This window comes from Apaloderma vittatum, unplaced genomic scaffold (genome assembly GCF_000703405.1).
Source record: "Apaloderma vittatum isolate BGI_N311 unplaced genomic scaffold, ASM70340v1 scaffold16418, whole genome shotgun sequence".
NCBI lineage: Eukaryota > Metazoa > Chordata > Aves > Trogoniformes > Trogonidae > Apaloderma > Apaloderma vittatum.
In genome coordinates, this window is record NW_009729203.1 from 22480 (window position 1) to 40139 (window position 17660).

The following is a 17660-nucleotide window of genomic DNA, read 5'->3' on the forward strand; positions in this document are numbered from 1 at the left end:
TTGTGGTACCGTTGTGGTTTGGAAGTCGCTGATTATCACACTTTCAATGTGAGAGTCACATGTTATCAAGTTACAGCTTATGGGAAATACTTCAGGGCTTCCTGTTGTGAAATTCTCTTGCTTTATTTTCTGAAAATGTTATGTTTCATTGTATCTTGACGTTCAGAACTCCAAATGTGTTGTTATTTTTTCTGACGTAATTATTGCTTTATTTTTTCCTGGAAGCTAAGCGAAGCCAGTCTATCAGCAACTGTGTTCACCTCTCTGAGCCTTTGCCAGCCACTAAAAGTGTCCCTCTTCTGCTTCACACTGTGAGCTCTCTCTTACCTGGTATCTCTTACACTTCTTCCTCTCACAGACTGTCAGGTACTGTAATGCCATCTTTTATATACATGTTCCTTATGTTTTTAAACTGCTGTCTGTCTGTTCCCTTTCTGTCCCGTTGGTTATTCTGTAGTAGTACGGGATGAGATGTTTTGTACCAGTTGTGTTTCCTGTGCCTTGGATCTGTTCAAAGCAGGGTGTTAAGTATTATGGGTAGCTCTAAAAAAGATGAGCAAGTTCAATGGGAGCGTATCTTGTCCTTTTTCAAAGTTACAAAGGGGTGGCAAAAAGTGCTTCTAATGCTTTTTTTGTTATTCTCTCACTGCGTTCATTGTCAAGTAACTTTCTCAGGGAAAAGGAGGAAAAGAATTTTCAAGGAACTACTGTACAAGGCAGCTGAATGTGTGAGGGTCCAAGCAAAGTATCCACTCAGAGAAGTGCAACTGGTCCAGCTACTCGATTTAAAAGCAAAATCTCATTCAGTCTGTGCTATACTCAGTTACAAATCGGAGCTTACAGTTGTGGATTTTTAAAGTTTCCTTTACAGAAATCTTCCTGTAATTATTAATGCTTGAAGCAAATCTAAAAGATATGTCTGGGCGTCTTAGTTCTCAAATAGTGCGTGATTTCTCTCAGAATGTTTGTAGCACCGCAAGCAGTGCAGTTCTTGTTTAACTATAATTTATGGTAATAGTTAATATTAAATAGATTTTATATAGTCATATTAGCTCAGATCTTTTTTTCACTCTGTTTGCATAGTTGCCTTTTTATTCTCCCCCTCCCCTCTTCATGGAGGAAAAGTCATGAAGCACTGCCATCCTTTCTACGTTCTGAGTTTATAGTAGGTTTGCTGCCTCTCCTCTCTTCTTTCTGTTCCCAGAATGAACAGAGTCTAGTTTGGGTCTCTAGCACTGAAAAACATAACTTTGTTCACATGACATTTTACTACCCTTCCTCGTGCAATCCAAAACTCCAGAGTAATTTCTGTCCTTTTTGTAGATTTTTTACAACTTACACTGCTCATACATCTCTCTCTAAACTTTACTGTTTTTATGAGGACATTTTATAAATCTTAAACTATAACTTCTGTAACTAGGAGTTATGTTCTGGTTTTGTAACTTGGGAAATATTGGAATGGGTCGCTTTTCATGTAGTTTTCTTAGGTAAGAAGTTGACATGTGTACGTAATTCTGAGGTTGTGTAAACATTTGGTGTTCTAATTAAACCAACAGAAGTTGAAGAATCTCAACAGCTGGAAAATTCAACTGGAACAGAAGCTACAGGCCTATGTGCAGACCAAGAGCAGCAGCTAACTCGAAGTAGCAGCACTTCAGATATTATGGATCAGTTTCCATCTGATTTTTTTCAAGGTAATTTTGATAAAATACAGCAATACCATACTTCTGGAAAAAAAAGTGTTGAGACTTCTTCAGCCTTATAAATGCTGCTCTTACATACTTTGGTTTCTAGCTCTGTTCTTAGTGAATAGGTTGTTGGTATCTTGTTGGAAAAAGTATTTTTAAGATGCTACAGACTACAAATGCAGGATGTTGCCTTTTATAAAGCAGAGTGGTTAAAATTTAACTCTTAAACTTCTTTATTAACTGGCTTGCATTTAAAGTTTGTGTATTCATGCTAACAGTTCTACTGTTCCTATTGTGGAAGTTTTCCTGTTGTGAAAGATTTTTCGGAACATCTGTTCCATTTTAATGTTGCATTGCTTCACTTAACTGTAACAAGTGTATGTGTAGATGCAGCTGGAATTTTTGTAGGATTTACTCTGTACTTTGGTCCCACAAATGTCTCTTTCTTGCTCACTTTGAAAATTTCCAGGTAAAAAGGCTGGAAGTTCTCATAATTTAACTTCAGATCCCAAATCAGTTCAGGAAAATAAAGGATATGCAATGAAGGAACACGAAGCAGAGCAAGTAAGGCAAAAGTGATTTTTTTTATAAGATTCAAGCAGTGATTTACTTCTGATCAGATGCCTGCTAGTATTTAGCAACTCTAGCCACTGAAAGCGTGAAAAAACCCTTAATCTCATTTCTAGCATGGCACCTGGAATTGAACTGTAGCTGTCTGATGCTATTTGGTATGGTCACTGTGGGAGCTGGTCAGCTGCTTCTACATTTTTCTGTAATTGGCCATCTTCTAGTCTTAGGCAAGACTTTTGTGCTTTTTTTTGTGATATTAAATAAAACAACAAGTCCCTAAGTTTTTTAACATAGATAATTCATGACTATTGTAGAGCTACAGTCTGCTAGAGTAGATATTTGATGGTGTAAAGTATATTTGGGTAGTCTGAACATTCATGAAAATGTCTTGACTGAGTTGTTGTTAATTTCTGATAACTGCGTGTACACCTTGAATTTGCTGAAGTAGAATGTAGTTCTCAAAGCTGTAATAAGCTGAAATTATTTATTTTTTCTCTGAAGGTACCAGTACAAAGAAGCAGTAGTACAGCTGAGTTAGATGTGAAAGCAGACTTGCAGCAGTCACGTGGAAATGGTAGAGAGAGAGAAAAAAGTGAGTTCCGAGAAATACGGTATTTTTCTGAATTGTAGCAATTGGAATCGGTGTTGTAATTTGGTCTCGTTGCACATACGCCATACACTTTGCTGATGTAGTCTTTAAAAACAGGGTTTGTGCTCTTTGTTAATCCCCTCGTCGCTGTAGGTGAAAGTGTGAGCAGCGACACATCCCTGGGCTACAATAACGAGGTGGAGGTGGTGCTCCTCCCCTGGCAAGCCTCTGAAGATGACCACGAGGTTAATGCGGCAGCAGATGTGTGTGTGGACCCTGATGCACCTCGATGGCTTCAGCTGAGTCCTTCGGATACTGCAAATCTAACAGGTACTGTAGGCCAGAAAATGGCTTCACCATTTTAGATTTTTATCTCAAAAGGGAGTTCAATTTTTTAATAAATGTGTTTCCTTTGGCGTGTATCACCATATATAGTAGTAGTGCCTACTTTTTGTCCCTTTTGTTCAGGTCCATTTCAAGATCACTTTGTACTATGTGATCATAAAGAAAGGTCTTTTAGAAATAGAAATATTACTCATAAAAACCAGTTACTGACTAAACAAATCTCTTGCAGTATATCAGTGTTCCATTTAACTGCATTTGCCTCTCTCAGAAAAAGACCCACAACAACAAACAAAACACCAAACCATGGACTGGGGGCAGTCTGTCTGATAGCAACCTGATCTATAGCTGTCTCGTCTCTGTGTGGCACATGGCCTTCAGCCCATGTTTTCTGCCGGTTTTGGATCTGAATCCTGTCCTAGCCTGAGCGATGGAAAAGGGAGAGGTGGTTTGGTGGGAGAGAACGCTTTCGAGATGGAAGATGGTGGGAGGAAGTAACATGCCTATTTCTAATCCATGGAAATGGAACTTAAATTTGCAGACAGCAGTGAGTTCCTCGCGGATGACTGCAGTATAATTGCCGGTGGAAGCCTCATCGGTTGGCATCCCGATTCTGCTGCTGTGCTGTGGAGGAGGATCCTGGGAATTCTTGGAGATGTAAACAACATACAGTCACCCAAAATCCATGCAAAAGTTTTTGGGTGTCTTTATGAGTTGTGGTATAAACTTGCAAAGGTATCGTATGTGGTGCTTACATCTAACGATAATGATTTTTCTTTTTTCCTAAAAGTTATTATTAAGTTTGACCTGGTATTAGCATCTGGAACGTCAGCATGGGATTTGGAGGATTCTGTCCTAAAGCTCATCTTGCTTGATTTCCAGCAGATGTACCCAACAGAGAATGTTCCTCAATGGCAAGAGGATTTAAATTAGTTAGTTTAAATGGACTGAGGAAGCAGTAGCAAACAGAGGCGTAGAATAGAATACTGTGAATGCTGGTATTCAGTGTAAAAGCCCAGGGTATGACCTAGAATGGGAATATTTGCTTAGACCCTGGGGAAGCACTATAGAACTAGCTTGCCTCATTGGCTTATGTAGGAACTGTGTATAGCTCAGAGTGTTGTAGTGCCTTCAAGTAAATAAAATGCAAAAGTAATAATATGAAATAAGCAGTATTACTAAAGCAAGGGATCAGTTTTATTAACTCTATTCTTTTAAAACCATTAGATACGGGACAACCTGGCTATAACTGTGGACAATCAGTCTACTCCCTCTCCTCCTGTCTTAATTCCTCCTCTCAGAATATTTGCATCATGGTTGTTCAAGGTGAGTTATTTCTAAAATTTTCATCTATAGTGGTACTGAATTTCTGTATGTTTAGTTGTGTTCTTTTTCATTTTTACAGTTGTGACTGGCTAAGAAGACAGACGCCCTCCAAAAGCTATTTGGACTCAAGTCTACTTTAATAAATATGCAGAGCAGATCTGGTTTATGGAAAATCTGTTGAGGATAGAGCTTGGTGTTAGCTGCCTATTAGGAAAAAAGTAGTAATGCAAGGTTTTTGCTCTTTTCAGGCAACCACCCTGCCAAATGAGTATAAGGAAGGCAAACTTCAGGCATACAGGCTGATTTGCGCTATGATGACTAGGCGTCAAGATGTTCTGCCAAATTCTGATTTCCTCATTCATTTCTATTTTGTGATGCACCTCGGCTTAACAAGTGAAGACCAGGTACAAGCTTTATTTGATGAAAAAAACCCCCATTTATTACTGTGTACTGACAGGAGATGTATTTTCATATTTTAAGACCTGAAGCGAAAAGAAAACAATACTTTGCAACAATTGTTGCATGAAATTATCCCAGTGTAGCCTTGGAGGTACCTTGCTTTTATATTCCACAGCCCTAAGTTTCTCATTGCTTTCCCAGTTTGGATTTTTAAACTGCTACTTATTTGTGACTTATTGTTGGTTTCTGGTCCCTCTGTCCTGGATTGCCCCTAATGAATGAAGTGTTCGTTGGGAGGTGAGGAAGAGATGCAGTCTGCTGAGATTTAATTTTTTTTTTTTTTTGACAAAACAGAAAACATCTAGAAACATTCTGTGTTTTTATAGCGGTAGGAGTGAGTTTTCTTCCCTAAAAGAAATTGTGAGAGCAGTGGCTGGAGCTCTGGTGATGGTGCCAGCAGGGGGCACATGGACCCCAGCATAAACTCTCATTATTCGCAGGTGCCATTGAGATTTTAGGCAATTTAACACTGCTTGGGGTACAGAGTAACTTCATTCCCTTACAGAAAAATAGGCTGTGTGATAACACCCACTATGATCAGACCCCCTGAATTTTAAAAACGATACAGCATGAAATCCTGTCCTGTAAAACACACGACTCAAGAAGCTTTAAAGCCTAATGTAGTCCAGATTAAAAAAAAATAAAAAATTGATTTTATATTTGAAAAAACAAAGACCTGTAGATCAGTATAGCAGCTCCTTCCGGCACAGGGATGGAAATACTTTTTAAGACTCAAATTTTGCCAGGGCGCCCCAGGTATTTTGCACATAGCCACTGCTCTTTTGTTCTTCCTTGCCTTGCTCGAGTTTGCTTCTTTTGCCTCTTGGTGGCACTCTTGACCACAAGCTTGCTCTTACATCACCCTCCTGCCTGTTTGGCTTTGCTAGGCCCTGGAGCTGGTTGAGGTGTTGGCTCCCGGTGCTTTGGAGCTCGGGTTCTCATGCAGTGTGTTGATACGAAGCAGGAACCTTGTGCCTGCTTCTGCATTTCCAGTATAGGAAACATTAAGGTGCTTGCTGGGCACTGAGACTAGTCTGGACGTCACAGTACTGAGACTGATTTTGTGGGTTTCGTACTTTAATCAGAAACCTCTTCAGCCTGAACGTGTTCTTCAGTATTTTACTTAGAAGTGTTTCTTTTTGAAATCTGTTTCTCTTTCCACTCCTTGCTTGAGGAGGTGAGTATACGAGATTTCTGCTGTATTGGGTGAATTTTGCTGGTGATAGAAAGCCAGTAGAACGCAGTTTGGAGTATGGGTGTAAATCCCGGCAGTATGATTCCCAGCAAGTGCAGCCTGGCTTTGCAGGCTTGCCTCGTGGGGTGCATAAAAGAGCAATGTGAGGGTGTATTTACTAGGAAGCTCCCACAGCACTCTGAGTTCAAGATGCAGCAATTAGCTTAGCAGATGAGAGAGGAGATCGCGAGGTAATGAGCTGCATCTAATTTGGCCGTGTGGAAGTGCCTGACAACAAACATCTCTGTATGAGGAAGGGAACAATCCTCCGTATGAATTGCATCACCTTCTCAGGTGGGAGAAGCCATCGTGCAGACGGCGCTGTGGCCCAATTTGCGATCTGGCGGCATAATTACTTCCAGCTTGCAAAGGGGCCTGGGGTCAGGGGGCAAGCGACTGTCTGCAGGATGGTGACTGCCCCCTGTGCCGCTCAAGTCAGCGGGCGTTTTTGTCATTCTCTAGAGAGCCCATCTTCTTTTTTTAAGCCTCCGGTTTTTTTTGAACAAAGTTCACAGAGGCTCACCACCTCCCCTCCCTCACCTCCAGTGTAAAGGCAAGGAGATTCGCTACCACGCCATGGGTTAGCTTACCTACAGTTGCTCCAATTCCTTGTCCAGATTATGGCAAATCATGAAATGTTCTTGGGGTGTGGTTTTGAAGAGAAGCTGCGGGATAGCCAGTGGTGGTGTGGGTAGGCATGGCTGCCTTGTGCTGCTAGGTGAGACCTGTGGTTCAAAACCCCTTGCACCTGTGTGCATGTCTTTTGAGAATAAATACAGCGTTTTTTAACATAAACCCAAGTCTAATGATGCAGTGCAAAAAATTTTACAAATACCTGAACTGGGAAAGCAAAGGTATTTTATTATTTTTGTTATAGGGTGCCTAGATATATAAGAAAATGTAAAATCATAGAATCATAGAATGGCCTAGGCTGGAAGGGACCTTAGAGATCATTTTAATCCAGCCTCCCTGCCGCCAGGGACGCCACCTCTTGACTAGAACAGGAAAGACATGGGGACCGAACAGGAATCAAACCCGCAACCTTAGCATTGTTAGCGCTGTGCTTAACTGACTGAGCTAACCGGCCCCCTAAGGAACATAATAAAAAATACAGACTCCAGAAATTCTCTGTGGAAAGGACAAGGAAAGAGATGGTGCTGGTGGCTTTTTTGAGTTTAGTGATGTTAAGGGCAAAACAAACTTGAAATATGGGCAGGAAAAAAAACCGAACCCAAATCCAAATGAGCTGACAGATGTCCTTGGTGATTAAATTTCAGCACATGCAGACCGGGCTGCCCCCAAAACACAGCCCAGCTGCAGATAGGGAAGTTAACAGCTATGCTTTTAGCTCGGTTCCTTCCAGTAGTAGAAGGAGGACTTAGATGAAATGCTCCATCAGTAAAGATAGCGGTGGGCTAACGTGTGTTATGCTTGTCTCTAAGCCTCTTAATTTGTTTAAAATATATTGTTGCTACTTATGGAGCATCAGTTCCATAGTAGTCCTGTGTAAAACTACTGACTATAAATCTTTGCGTGAGAAATGGCTAATGTATAATATTTAGTGGAGTCTTTCTAGTGACATTGCTACTGGAGAAGCTCTGTTAGTTAGGTATTTGTATTAACTTCCATCTGAAGTTAAAAAAAAAGCACTTGTGAGCTTTTATATCTTTGAACTTCTTATTCAACAGCGAGGAGCAGTGTACAACTGGACAAGGTTGAACATATTGGCCATTTGGGGGGTGTGCTAACAAAAATGTCTGAAACAAGCCCATATACTTCACACACCTTCCTCTCTCTTGAAAACTGATGGAGAGCGCGCACGTCCCGGTGGCCTCCTGGGCCGTGGGGGTATCACTCATGCCCTAAAGGGGGAGAAACTTTAAAAATTGCATTTGCGTGGTGTGATCTCTGTTAAGAGGGCACCTGAGCACCCCTCCGTCAGCACAAGGACTTTGGGATTTTCTTTTTTGTTCCTAATACTTCTGTAAAAGAGAGAGATTTCTAACATGCCTTAGAGGGGAAGGGGCACTTGCCAGCAGGTGACTTAGGCAGTAATCTATTATCTCTACCACTCGTGAATAACCCTGCTTGTGTTTCACAAATGCAACGTTCCTCTGGTTTTTAATCTCTCTCAGAATGCAATAAGCATTCTGGTCTCAAGATACTTTAGCAAATGTAACTTTTCTGGAGGTGAGATTTACATAGCACTTTGAAATATGTTTTTCTGGAGAGCTAATCCTGTGCTTTCTCAGGGTGTCAAAATACTTCATAAAATTTTATTGCAACTTAATTTTTGACGAGTTAACACTTATCTACAATGTAACGATAGCTAAGAGAACTTGAAATAAGTAAATGTGTTAGTTTCTTTAGAATAAAAAATGAAGGGTTTTCCACTTAAGTCTTGTCTAAATTAGTGATCTTTTCCATGCTGTAAATTTCAGCCCCTAATGAGGTGTCTCTCAGTGAAGAACAGAGTGAACTTTAAGTGAAAAATCCATGTTGTTCGTGTCGAGGGACAACTGGGAACGTGCTGAAGGCAGATGGCAGGCTATTTGGTTACACCTGTAATCTGCAAAAGCTCCCACAAAAATTAGGTGAAGAATATTTTTGCAACTGACCTTTCGGTGAACTTGCCTAAATTTTTTTTACTTACTCAGTGGATGTTTACGATGTTATTTGGATTACTAGATTAACCTGTGCTAAAATATTATGCCATTTATAGGGTTAATGCATTTAAGAGGGACATGCATGTTATTGCCCCCTTCTCGCCCCTCCTTCCCATTTTTAACACTACAGAGCATCATTTTGAATTGAAATAGTCCGTAATGGTCCTTTTTTTTCCCCACATTTCTTTAACAACATGAACACTAAATTGTAGCTGTGCAATTATGTAAACAATGGAAATGCTTCCAGAATGAATACTTCCTTGTAAATTTTCATTTTGTGTAATTGCTGAAAGGTTTGGAGCCGTAATAAACCAAAATTATTTTACGCATTTATCGTTCTACAGGTCAATTATGAAAGAAGTAAAGAAACAACACTGTACAGAATGAGTAAACCAATTTCTATTGCCATCACCATATGTTTTTCTTATTGCTTGTGTTTTTCCAGTTACTGTGTACATAGCATTCAATTAAAGTGATTCATTTACTAGGCTGGAAGCTGCTGGACAGAGTTTACGTTTATGGAGCAGTGCTTCGGAGGGAAGGAAACAGCTCTCCTCTGTTTGAATTACCTGATTTTTTGCAATCTCCCCGATAGGACATATGTTCTCACTCGGTCTCTTTCTCATAAACCCGAATCTCCTGATAAGCTCGCCGTGCTACTGAATTACTGCGTGAGATCACGCTTTTATTGTTAGCCAGGCTGTGTCATGGGAGCGGACTAATTGGGAAGCGGGAGAAAAATGGTTGGGTTATAACTGGGAGCACCCTCCTGGGTTGTGGGTTTTTCCCTGCCCCTTCTTTCTCTGCAGAGTAAACTTGATCAGAGCTGCAGTAGCGTAGTCAGGAGGTGTTCTGCCTCGGGTTAACTTCATGGGGTCACTCAAACTATCACAGGTTTGTACTGAAATGCCCAAGATGAGAAGCGGCAGCAGAAAGCGAGGCTCAACGTGCTTCTGTCTGGGCTCTCAAGCGCTTGCCCATCGCAGACTTTGGGCAGCTCTGTGTGCCTCGTGTCGCCACAGCACCCTGGTTCATTGGTTTGAAGCTACGTAGCAAAAAAGAGAAGTGGAGAGTTGTTTCCTTAGCTTTTCAGAATAAATTTTTTGAGGCTTTCTTAGTCTGAAAAAGATTCATTTTTTGAAGTACGTATTGTAAACAGCAAATAGGTCCACGTGACCGCATTCTTGCACCTCTCGTGGAATGTGTGTGTCGTCGCAGCGTTTGTTAAAGTTATATTGGTTGTGCTGTAAACTCATGGGTTGCTTTATTGGTATTTAAACTAACGAGTTTGCAATTGCTGTGTTTGTGGGTATTTTCCTAAGTGCTCTGTGTGATGACCAGGGCTAGAGCTGCTGATCCTGGTGATGTTTAACAGCTAGGGCTGAGGGAGCAAGGGCGGTTGGTGGTGGCAGGGCTTTGTCCTATGGCCAGGTTACCTTGCAGGCCAGGTTAGCGTGGGCTCTTTCATCACGGCATCTGTCGGCAGAAGCATGCTCCCATCTGGTGCTTCGTAGTTCTGGGTCCCATCACTCGGAGGCCAAATGTGTCGCGGTATCTGGCTCAGTCGTAATTACAGGTGCGTTGTGCCGCGCGGAGCCCGGTGCCTTAATCGGAGGCTTAACTACAGAAAGGTGGGGCTTTTGTTCTGCGCCCAGGGCAAGTTTGCCACCCACTTTATGCGCTGCTGCATCCATCTGCTCCCTCATTTTGAATGTTTGCATTGAGTGATATTGACTTTAAAATGTATCAAAGGAAGTGATTAAAACTAGTTTAAATATTAACTTGAGTGGCATTTTAGCTTATTCAGGGAAGTGAAAGCATTATCTGCTACAACGCTGGAAACAAATATTATTTATTAAAAAATATATAACAGTTCTTTTGTAGGATGATACCACCATAAATACTTAGTGGAACAATAAATAGATTCTGTCCTGGTGTTTAGCAGGGCTCTGACGAAATATTAGGGGTGTTAAAACATCTCTTCTCACAGAGAAAAATGAGTTGGACTTCTTTTAGTTTCTGATGTAGGAATTGAGCATATGGACACAGACTAAATTTAAGTTCAAGGCTTCTTTAATACATCATAAAACCAGTACAGGTGGATGTTGAAAATGGTTTGCTTTTGCAGCTTTTCCCTGGGATATTATTGAAATGAAAAATAATTTTCTACCCAGTATAGAGACAGCTTTATCTGATTCTTCAGCAAATAGAATGTTGCAGGTAAGGATTATGTAGATTCGGTGCCTAATTTTAAACCTGATGAAAACTTGTAGGAAGGAAATCTTTACTCAAATAGGGGAACTTGGCTCTGATTTGGAGAGACCGTGAAGAATTGAGACGTGGAAGGATTGAAGTTGAAATGCTTCTCTTGAATGCATGCTGTGCCACAGGAGGATGATAAGACTGAAGCTGTGGCTGATGGCCTATTCCTACACACGAGGTGCCACCTCTTAAAGACACAGAAACACCTCTTCTGCTTCCAGAGTTCACCAAAAACTCTTTTGTCTGGTATCTGAATTATTTAGAAGAGTGACTTAGAGTAAACCAGCGAGCATAGAGGTACCTGAGTTACTGTGCCGTGCATCCATCAGGGCTGTGTTTCTCAGCTAGGCCAGAAGAGCTAAATTCTCTGGTGTGTGCTGAGCCCCCAGGAGTAGTGGCACTTGCTGCCTTGCGTTCCTTAAGGGCAGGCATTTTGGTCATCTTGTGGTTTTATGGCCTCAGAATTTTGAGTGATGTTACTTTAGGAAATCCCTTATTTGGAGCAGTGCGATGCTTCAAATTGGTTAATGGTTTGAATGTTTTGCAACCAAACTCTTATTTAACAGAACAGTTGTGCTTAGACATGAAGAGATGGGTGTGGGGTCTGTTTCTTTTTTTTTTTAACAGGTGTAACTAAAGTACAAAATGCTCTTCTCTTTTCCTACTAAATTCACCTGCAGCGGGAAGTACTGTTTGTTACATGATGACCAATTATAGATGGAGCTGTGTCCCTCTGACTTATCGCCTTGATGAGCATGGAGCTGAGGAACTGCAAAGTTAAATCTTCTCAAACCTTCCCTTTTAGTTTCGGGCTCTTTTGTTTCGTAGAGGGTGTTTTGTGTTGGTTTTTTTTTTTGTTTTCTTTTTTCTTCTCAATCAGGCAACTTCTCTTTCAGGATATCTTAAATACTGTTGTAAAGCACTGCCCACCTTGGTTTTTCTTCCTGGGCTTACCCGGCTTTACGATGCTGATTGGAGACTTCATTACCGCGGCGGCCAGGGTTCTGAGCACGGATGCGCCGGAGGTGAGCCTGGCAATGCCCACGGCCCCCGAGCATCCCCCCTTGCTAATGAGGCTCCCACGGGTGTCGATTCAATAGCGCAATGCGAAACGGGGCTCATGGGGCAGATCTCACGGCAGACACTGCGTGACACTGTGGGATGGGGCGACATGCCGCTGTTGCAGAGGTGTTTCATCAAAAAGGCTGAAGTGTGAGAAATTGGGTCCTCGCTAAGGCTGCAGCATGCCGCCGTGCTGAAACCGGGGCTTGCGCTTCAGATTTTCATTAGCTTTTCTCAGTGAGCACAAGCTGAAAATATGGAACCCTTCTGGTAGTAACAGCACTCCCTACTAAATATCAATGCAAGTAGAAATGCGATTGTTAATGGATTAAATTAGCAAAGGATGTGTAACATGGCCACCTCCCGTTTCTCCCACAGGCGTGAAGCGTTAATGTTTTCAGCATTACACGAGATGTCATTTCGTAACTTCATGAAGTGTTTTTAATGGATATTTTGGGTTGGTTTTCCTTCGTTAGGCTCCCCGTTCAGAAGCTCACACCATCCTTGGTTCTCTTGTTTGCTTTCCAAACGTCTACCAAGAAATCCCACTGTTGCGGCCCATTTCAGAAGCTGGTGAGATCATCGCGGGAACTGCAGATGTGAAGGTAAAGTCACCTTTCAGTAGTAAATTGTTGGATAACGCAGCCAGTTTTGAATCTTCAGTCACTTCATTATTACTGCACGTTTTTGTTTAAAAAATAAGCCCCTCCTTCTCCTCAAAACCTTGCAACTGCACACTGTCATTTGAGTATAGTTTGTATTTCCAAGAAACCACCACTCTTTGTTAGTAAATACCCATGAACTCTGAGAACAAATTGATATCCATCGTGCTGCCCATATGCTTGTATGAAGATGCTTATTCTCATTTATTTTACTATTTTAGTGCTACCTCATAAATATTCTACTGAAGAATGCTACAGAGGAGCCAGATGAAGCTGCAAGGTAAAATGTTGCGTAAAGGGAGTGGGGAAACAGGGAAGCCTTTCTTGCCACTTATTTCTGGTGTTTGTCCAGCTGAGTTGTTAGCACTGCCTTGTGGTTTGATCCTATTGAGATGAGCTCTTTACTTTAGCCCTGTTCAGGTAAGGTCCACTCTGCGACTCAAGGGCATCGACTTCTTGTGTGAGAGGGAAAAGAGAGATTGTATCTCTGTGAATTTCTTTTCTTTTTTTTTTTTTTTCTCTGTTTCCTAAATATTCTTCTAAAACTTCTGACAAAACCTCTTTTTCTTTTGGAAAAAGATGTGTAGCCATTTGTGGCCTCGGAGTTTGGATATGTGAAGAGCTAACACAGTGCACAAACCATCCCCAAGTGAAGGAAGCCATCAATGTCATAGGTGTGACCCTGAAGGTATTGCTCTGACAATAAAAGCACTATGTGAAAAAGGGATTTTCCTTTTTTTGTTTGTTTGTTAAATAATTGCTGATGATACAGAGCGCAGAGTGCTGGCTGGGGGCTGCTTAACGCCCAACTGCTTGGGACTTTTTGCATGATACTAGTGATAGGGCATTAGCCATCTTCCAAAAGCAGCCTCCCAGTTCTGAACCTTGGTGTGTAATTACCTTTAGCGAGCAGAGTTCAGGGCATATGCACAGCTCTTCAGGGGACCCAAAGTGGTACCCTATAAAAAAATTGCAAAATATTTGCAGAAATAGCATGTGTTTATGCACCTAAAGACCCTTTCCACAAGGGACCTGGTTAAGATTATATAGCTGGTGTCAAGCCTGCTCTCTCCTAATGCTGACAAGGGGATTTTTGCAACATTGACCTTTTCTTGTTGTTTGTGTAGGCGCAAAATAATTTAAAATGTAGAAAAAGTGAATGCGTTGTATTGTATCAGGATATTATATTTGGCTTTTAATCACCTTTTCTCTTCCAGTTTCCTAACAAGCCAGTAGCTCAGGTAGCCTGCGACGTTCTTCAGCTGCTGGTTTCTTACTGGCAAAAGCTTCAGATGTACGAATCCTCTCTGTCCAGAAAAATAACGGAAGTACGTCAGTTTCTTTAAAATGTTTGTATGGAAATTGTACACAAAGTTGTCTAAATTCCTTACTTGAGCTACTGTAACTGGGACTTAACATTAAGTTTGTTTTCCTACTGCCATTTTTGTTAAGAGAGGCACTTGCTGTGCTCCTTGGAGCGGGGACTTCTCTCATTTGTAGCAATACGTTTCCAAAATGCCAAGTAGATCCTTTTGTTTCACTTGGATGTTGGTTTACCAGGGCAGTTAGATGCTCCTAAGAGAATTTAACCTTTTTCATACCGTGTTCAAATGAAGTTCATGTTCTGTCTCTGTACCAAAAGAAGTTAAATGTCTTTCTGGAATTCTGTTTGTTTTAATGTAGATCCTTGTGGCCACTATTGCATTTCTTTTGCCGAGTGCAGAATATTCCTCTGTGGAAGCAGATAAAAAGGTACGTCACGGAAAAGAGCAATCTTCTCTCTTTCTCTGTGCTGTTCAGAATGGGTATTGAGTGAAGTCACTTTGAAACAGAGTCATATTTTAAACTTTCAAACTCATACGTTTAAGTTCGGGTGAATTTAACAGAGTACATCTGAATACTGTGTCACGTGCTTCTGGGGTTTTTTTTTTTTGTTTTTAGTTTATAGTTTCACTGCTCCTTTGCTTGCTGGATTGGTGTATGGCATTACCCATGAAAATGCTGCTGGAGCCGGTGTCTGCTGATGGTCTTGAAGATCAACATGCATCCAAAGCTCCTTTGCTCGACTATATTTACAGAGTGAGTGTGAGGAACGAATGTGCAATGTGTTGTGAATAGATGTTTAAAGACGCCTTTCACAAATCCTGTTAGGCACAGGGGCATTTTTAAGAAGCTGTACAAATTCATAAATTGTCGCAGTGTGGGAAGAAGTCCTAGAGATGAGAAGTCAGGAAAACAAAATGTGGAGGTAAGATTAGAGATGTAGAACAGGCAGAGGATGGTGAAGAGGAAAAGGTAGAATGCTTCAAACAATGAGCTGGGGAAAATGATCTTTGCAGAAATAAGTATTTGAGCAGGTGCTGCCATGTGTGTGTGCATTATCACATCTTCCCTGCCATGGTGCCTGCCTGCAGGTTCTGCACTGCTGTGTGAATGGCTCCAGCACCTACACTCAGCAGAGCCACTACGTGCTGAGCCTGGCCGACCTCTCATCCAGTGATTACGACCCGTTTTTGCGACTGGGGAATGTGAAGAGCTTCGAGCCAGCCCAGTGCCACTCCTCTGCCGATCTGGGCAACCTGCTCACTGTGGCTGAGGGTAAGGGAGTTCGGGGGGCTGAGAATTAAAGCTTTCCAGTTTACATCTCCTTCTTGGAAATGTGCTTCCCCTTGCTGCACGAGACAGCTATTCCTCAGAAGTTGGGTGAGGATGTGACTGTAAGAGTGCAGGCAGCAGGGAGAAACACCTCAGCTTGCCAGATGAAAGTGCAGTGACAGCAGACGTGGTGGGAGCGGTGTGCGAGATGGTTTGCGGGCTGTATGGAGACCTGGGGGTCACAGCAGGCTAAACGTCAGACAAAGGGCATGTGGTAAAATAAAATAACAATGTGCAGCAGGTAGAATTTCTTGGAAGGTGATTGTGAGTGGTTTCTCGAACAGGAAGGATTAAGAGGACAACTAAGGCCAGCTTCTGAAATTTGACAGAAATTTGCTCCTTTTCAGTTGCCTCTTGCTGCTCTTATCGATCTACTGTCTTTTCATTGATGGCTTTAGAAAAAAAGAGGAGGAATTTGGAACTGATACCTTTAACGGCGCGAATGGTTATGACTCACCTGGTGAATCACCTGAGCCACTACCCACTCAGTGGAGGCCCAGCCATTCTCCACAGTCTCCTGAGCGAGAACCATGACAACTCCTACGTGGAGTCCTCAGAGCTGTCCTCGGAAGTCTTCCGGAGCCCCAACCTGCAGCTCTTCGTGTTCAATGACAGCACTCTTATTTCTTACCTCCAAATCCCTGCGGAGAAGAAGACGGACACCGAGGCAGCAGTGAGCCCCTCGGACGTCAGGGTCATTGTCAGGGATATCTCAGGGAAGTACTCTTGGGATGGCAGGATATTGTACGGACCTCTGGAGGGCTGCCTCCCACGGCAGGGCGCGACCAGCGCGTTCGTGATCCCGGGCAACCCCGAGCACCACTTGATTTCCCAGAAAGATGTTTCTCAGGTGGAGGAAGGAGAGGACGCTCTTGACCAGCTGCTGGAAAGGATCGGCAGCACCAGTCCCGAATGCCTCCTGCATCCTCAGCGAAAGCTGAATGAGCCATCACCGCCACCCTTTGGGATGAGCTCAGAGCAAGAGTGTGCCATCACTGAAGCCCTGCTGCGGCAGAGTGCCCGGGAAGAAGAGCACGTAGTTAAATGCAGCTCGGACCTTGGTATGAAGGTGGCCTGTCAAGAAGAACCGTGTCCCACTGAACCTCAAGCGTCCTTTTATTTCTGTCGGCTGCTGCTGAGTGACTTGGGAATGAACTCCTGGGACAGAAGGTAGGAAAAGAGGATTCGTGGCGCATTTATGGTACTCCTACTCTTCTCATGTCTACTCCCTAAACATGCACATACTTAAGAAAGTGAGAATTATATAGCTGGGTGATAGTTAGAGAAATCTTTTGAATTTTTACATATACCCGCTTCAGTGATCGTTTTAAATAGACTTCTGCAGGTTGTTCATAATAATCGTTAAAATAAGAATCATTCAAATGCTAATTTGATTCTCTTCTTTTAGATATTTGAATGAGAAGATACTGCATCTGTACTGTCTTGCATTTTCCTTCAAATCTCTTTTTTTTTAATATGTATTTGTAGAAAAAGCTTTCATCTTCTTAAGAAAAACTCAAAATTACTGCGAGAACTGAAAAATCTGGATTCCCGCCAATGGTAGGTAATGTATACTAAATTGCTACGGTCAGCATTTCCAAAGAAAGAATAAGCACCTCACCAAAACCAAAGATGCGTTAAAATTGCAGGTGCTAGCAATGCAAATATTGGTGTGAAAAAGGGATTGCTTGTTTCTAAACGGTTCTGGAGCTATTTTCACTGCCACTATAGACAGGATTCAAAATCAGGAGCAAATAATAAGCGACAATAAACCAACAACCTAGTTCCTGTTTTCTTTAGCTGTGAGAGTGGAAGGAGGAGCTTTCAGAATTTGTTGTGACCTTGGCTCACCTCCTACACAGGACCACTTTCTACGGGACTTCCGATCCCTGTATCAAGAGCAATATTTTAAGGGGTAACCTACATACAACTTTTCTACAGCTAAGTAGTGGCAGAATCCACATGACATCCTTCTCTCTAAAATGGAGAGACATGGATTTGACAGATGGACCACTCGGTGGATAAAGAACTGGCTGGATGGTGGCACTCAAAGAGTTGTGGTCAATGGCTCGATGTCCACATGGAGACCAGTGATAAGTGGAGTTCCTCCGGGGTCTATTCTGGGTCCAGCGCTGTTCAACATCT

General features: G+C 42.1%; 1 protein-coding gene across 1 annotated transcript in view; it reads left to right on the plus strand.

Moving 5' to 3' along the window:
* RALGAPA2 (Ral GTPase activating protein, alpha subunit 2 (catalytic)) overlaps positions 1–17075 on the plus strand; it is a gene marked incomplete at both ends in the record, with an annotated part of 34742 nt that extends 17667 nt beyond the window's left edge. Inside the window, 18 exons of the mRNA XM_009874365.1 lie at positions 226–366; positions 1557–1694; positions 2158–2252; positions 2760–2850; positions 3001–3177; positions 3731–3924; positions 4417–4515; positions 4764–4919; positions 12033–12161; positions 12675–12803; positions 13082–13140; positions 13440–13548; positions 14078–14188; positions 14544–14612; positions 14802–14939; positions 15275–15458; positions 15914–16685; positions 17004–17075. Of these exons, the coding sequence (XP_009872667.1) occupies positions 226–366; positions 1557–1694; positions 2158–2252; positions 2760–2850; positions 3001–3177; positions 3731–3924; positions 4417–4515; positions 4764–4919; positions 12033–12161; positions 12675–12803; positions 13082–13140; positions 13440–13548; positions 14078–14188; positions 14544–14612; positions 14802–14939; positions 15275–15458; positions 15914–16685; positions 17004–17075 (2863 nt within the window). The remainder of the gene's footprint in view (positions 1–225; positions 367–1556; positions 1695–2157; positions 2253–2759; positions 2851–3000; positions 3178–3730; positions 3925–4416; positions 4516–4763; positions 4920–12032; positions 12162–12674; positions 12804–13081; positions 13141–13439; positions 13549–14077; positions 14189–14543; positions 14613–14801; positions 14940–15274; positions 15459–15913; positions 16686–17003) is intronic.
* Positions 17076–17660: the final 585 nt, after the last annotated feature.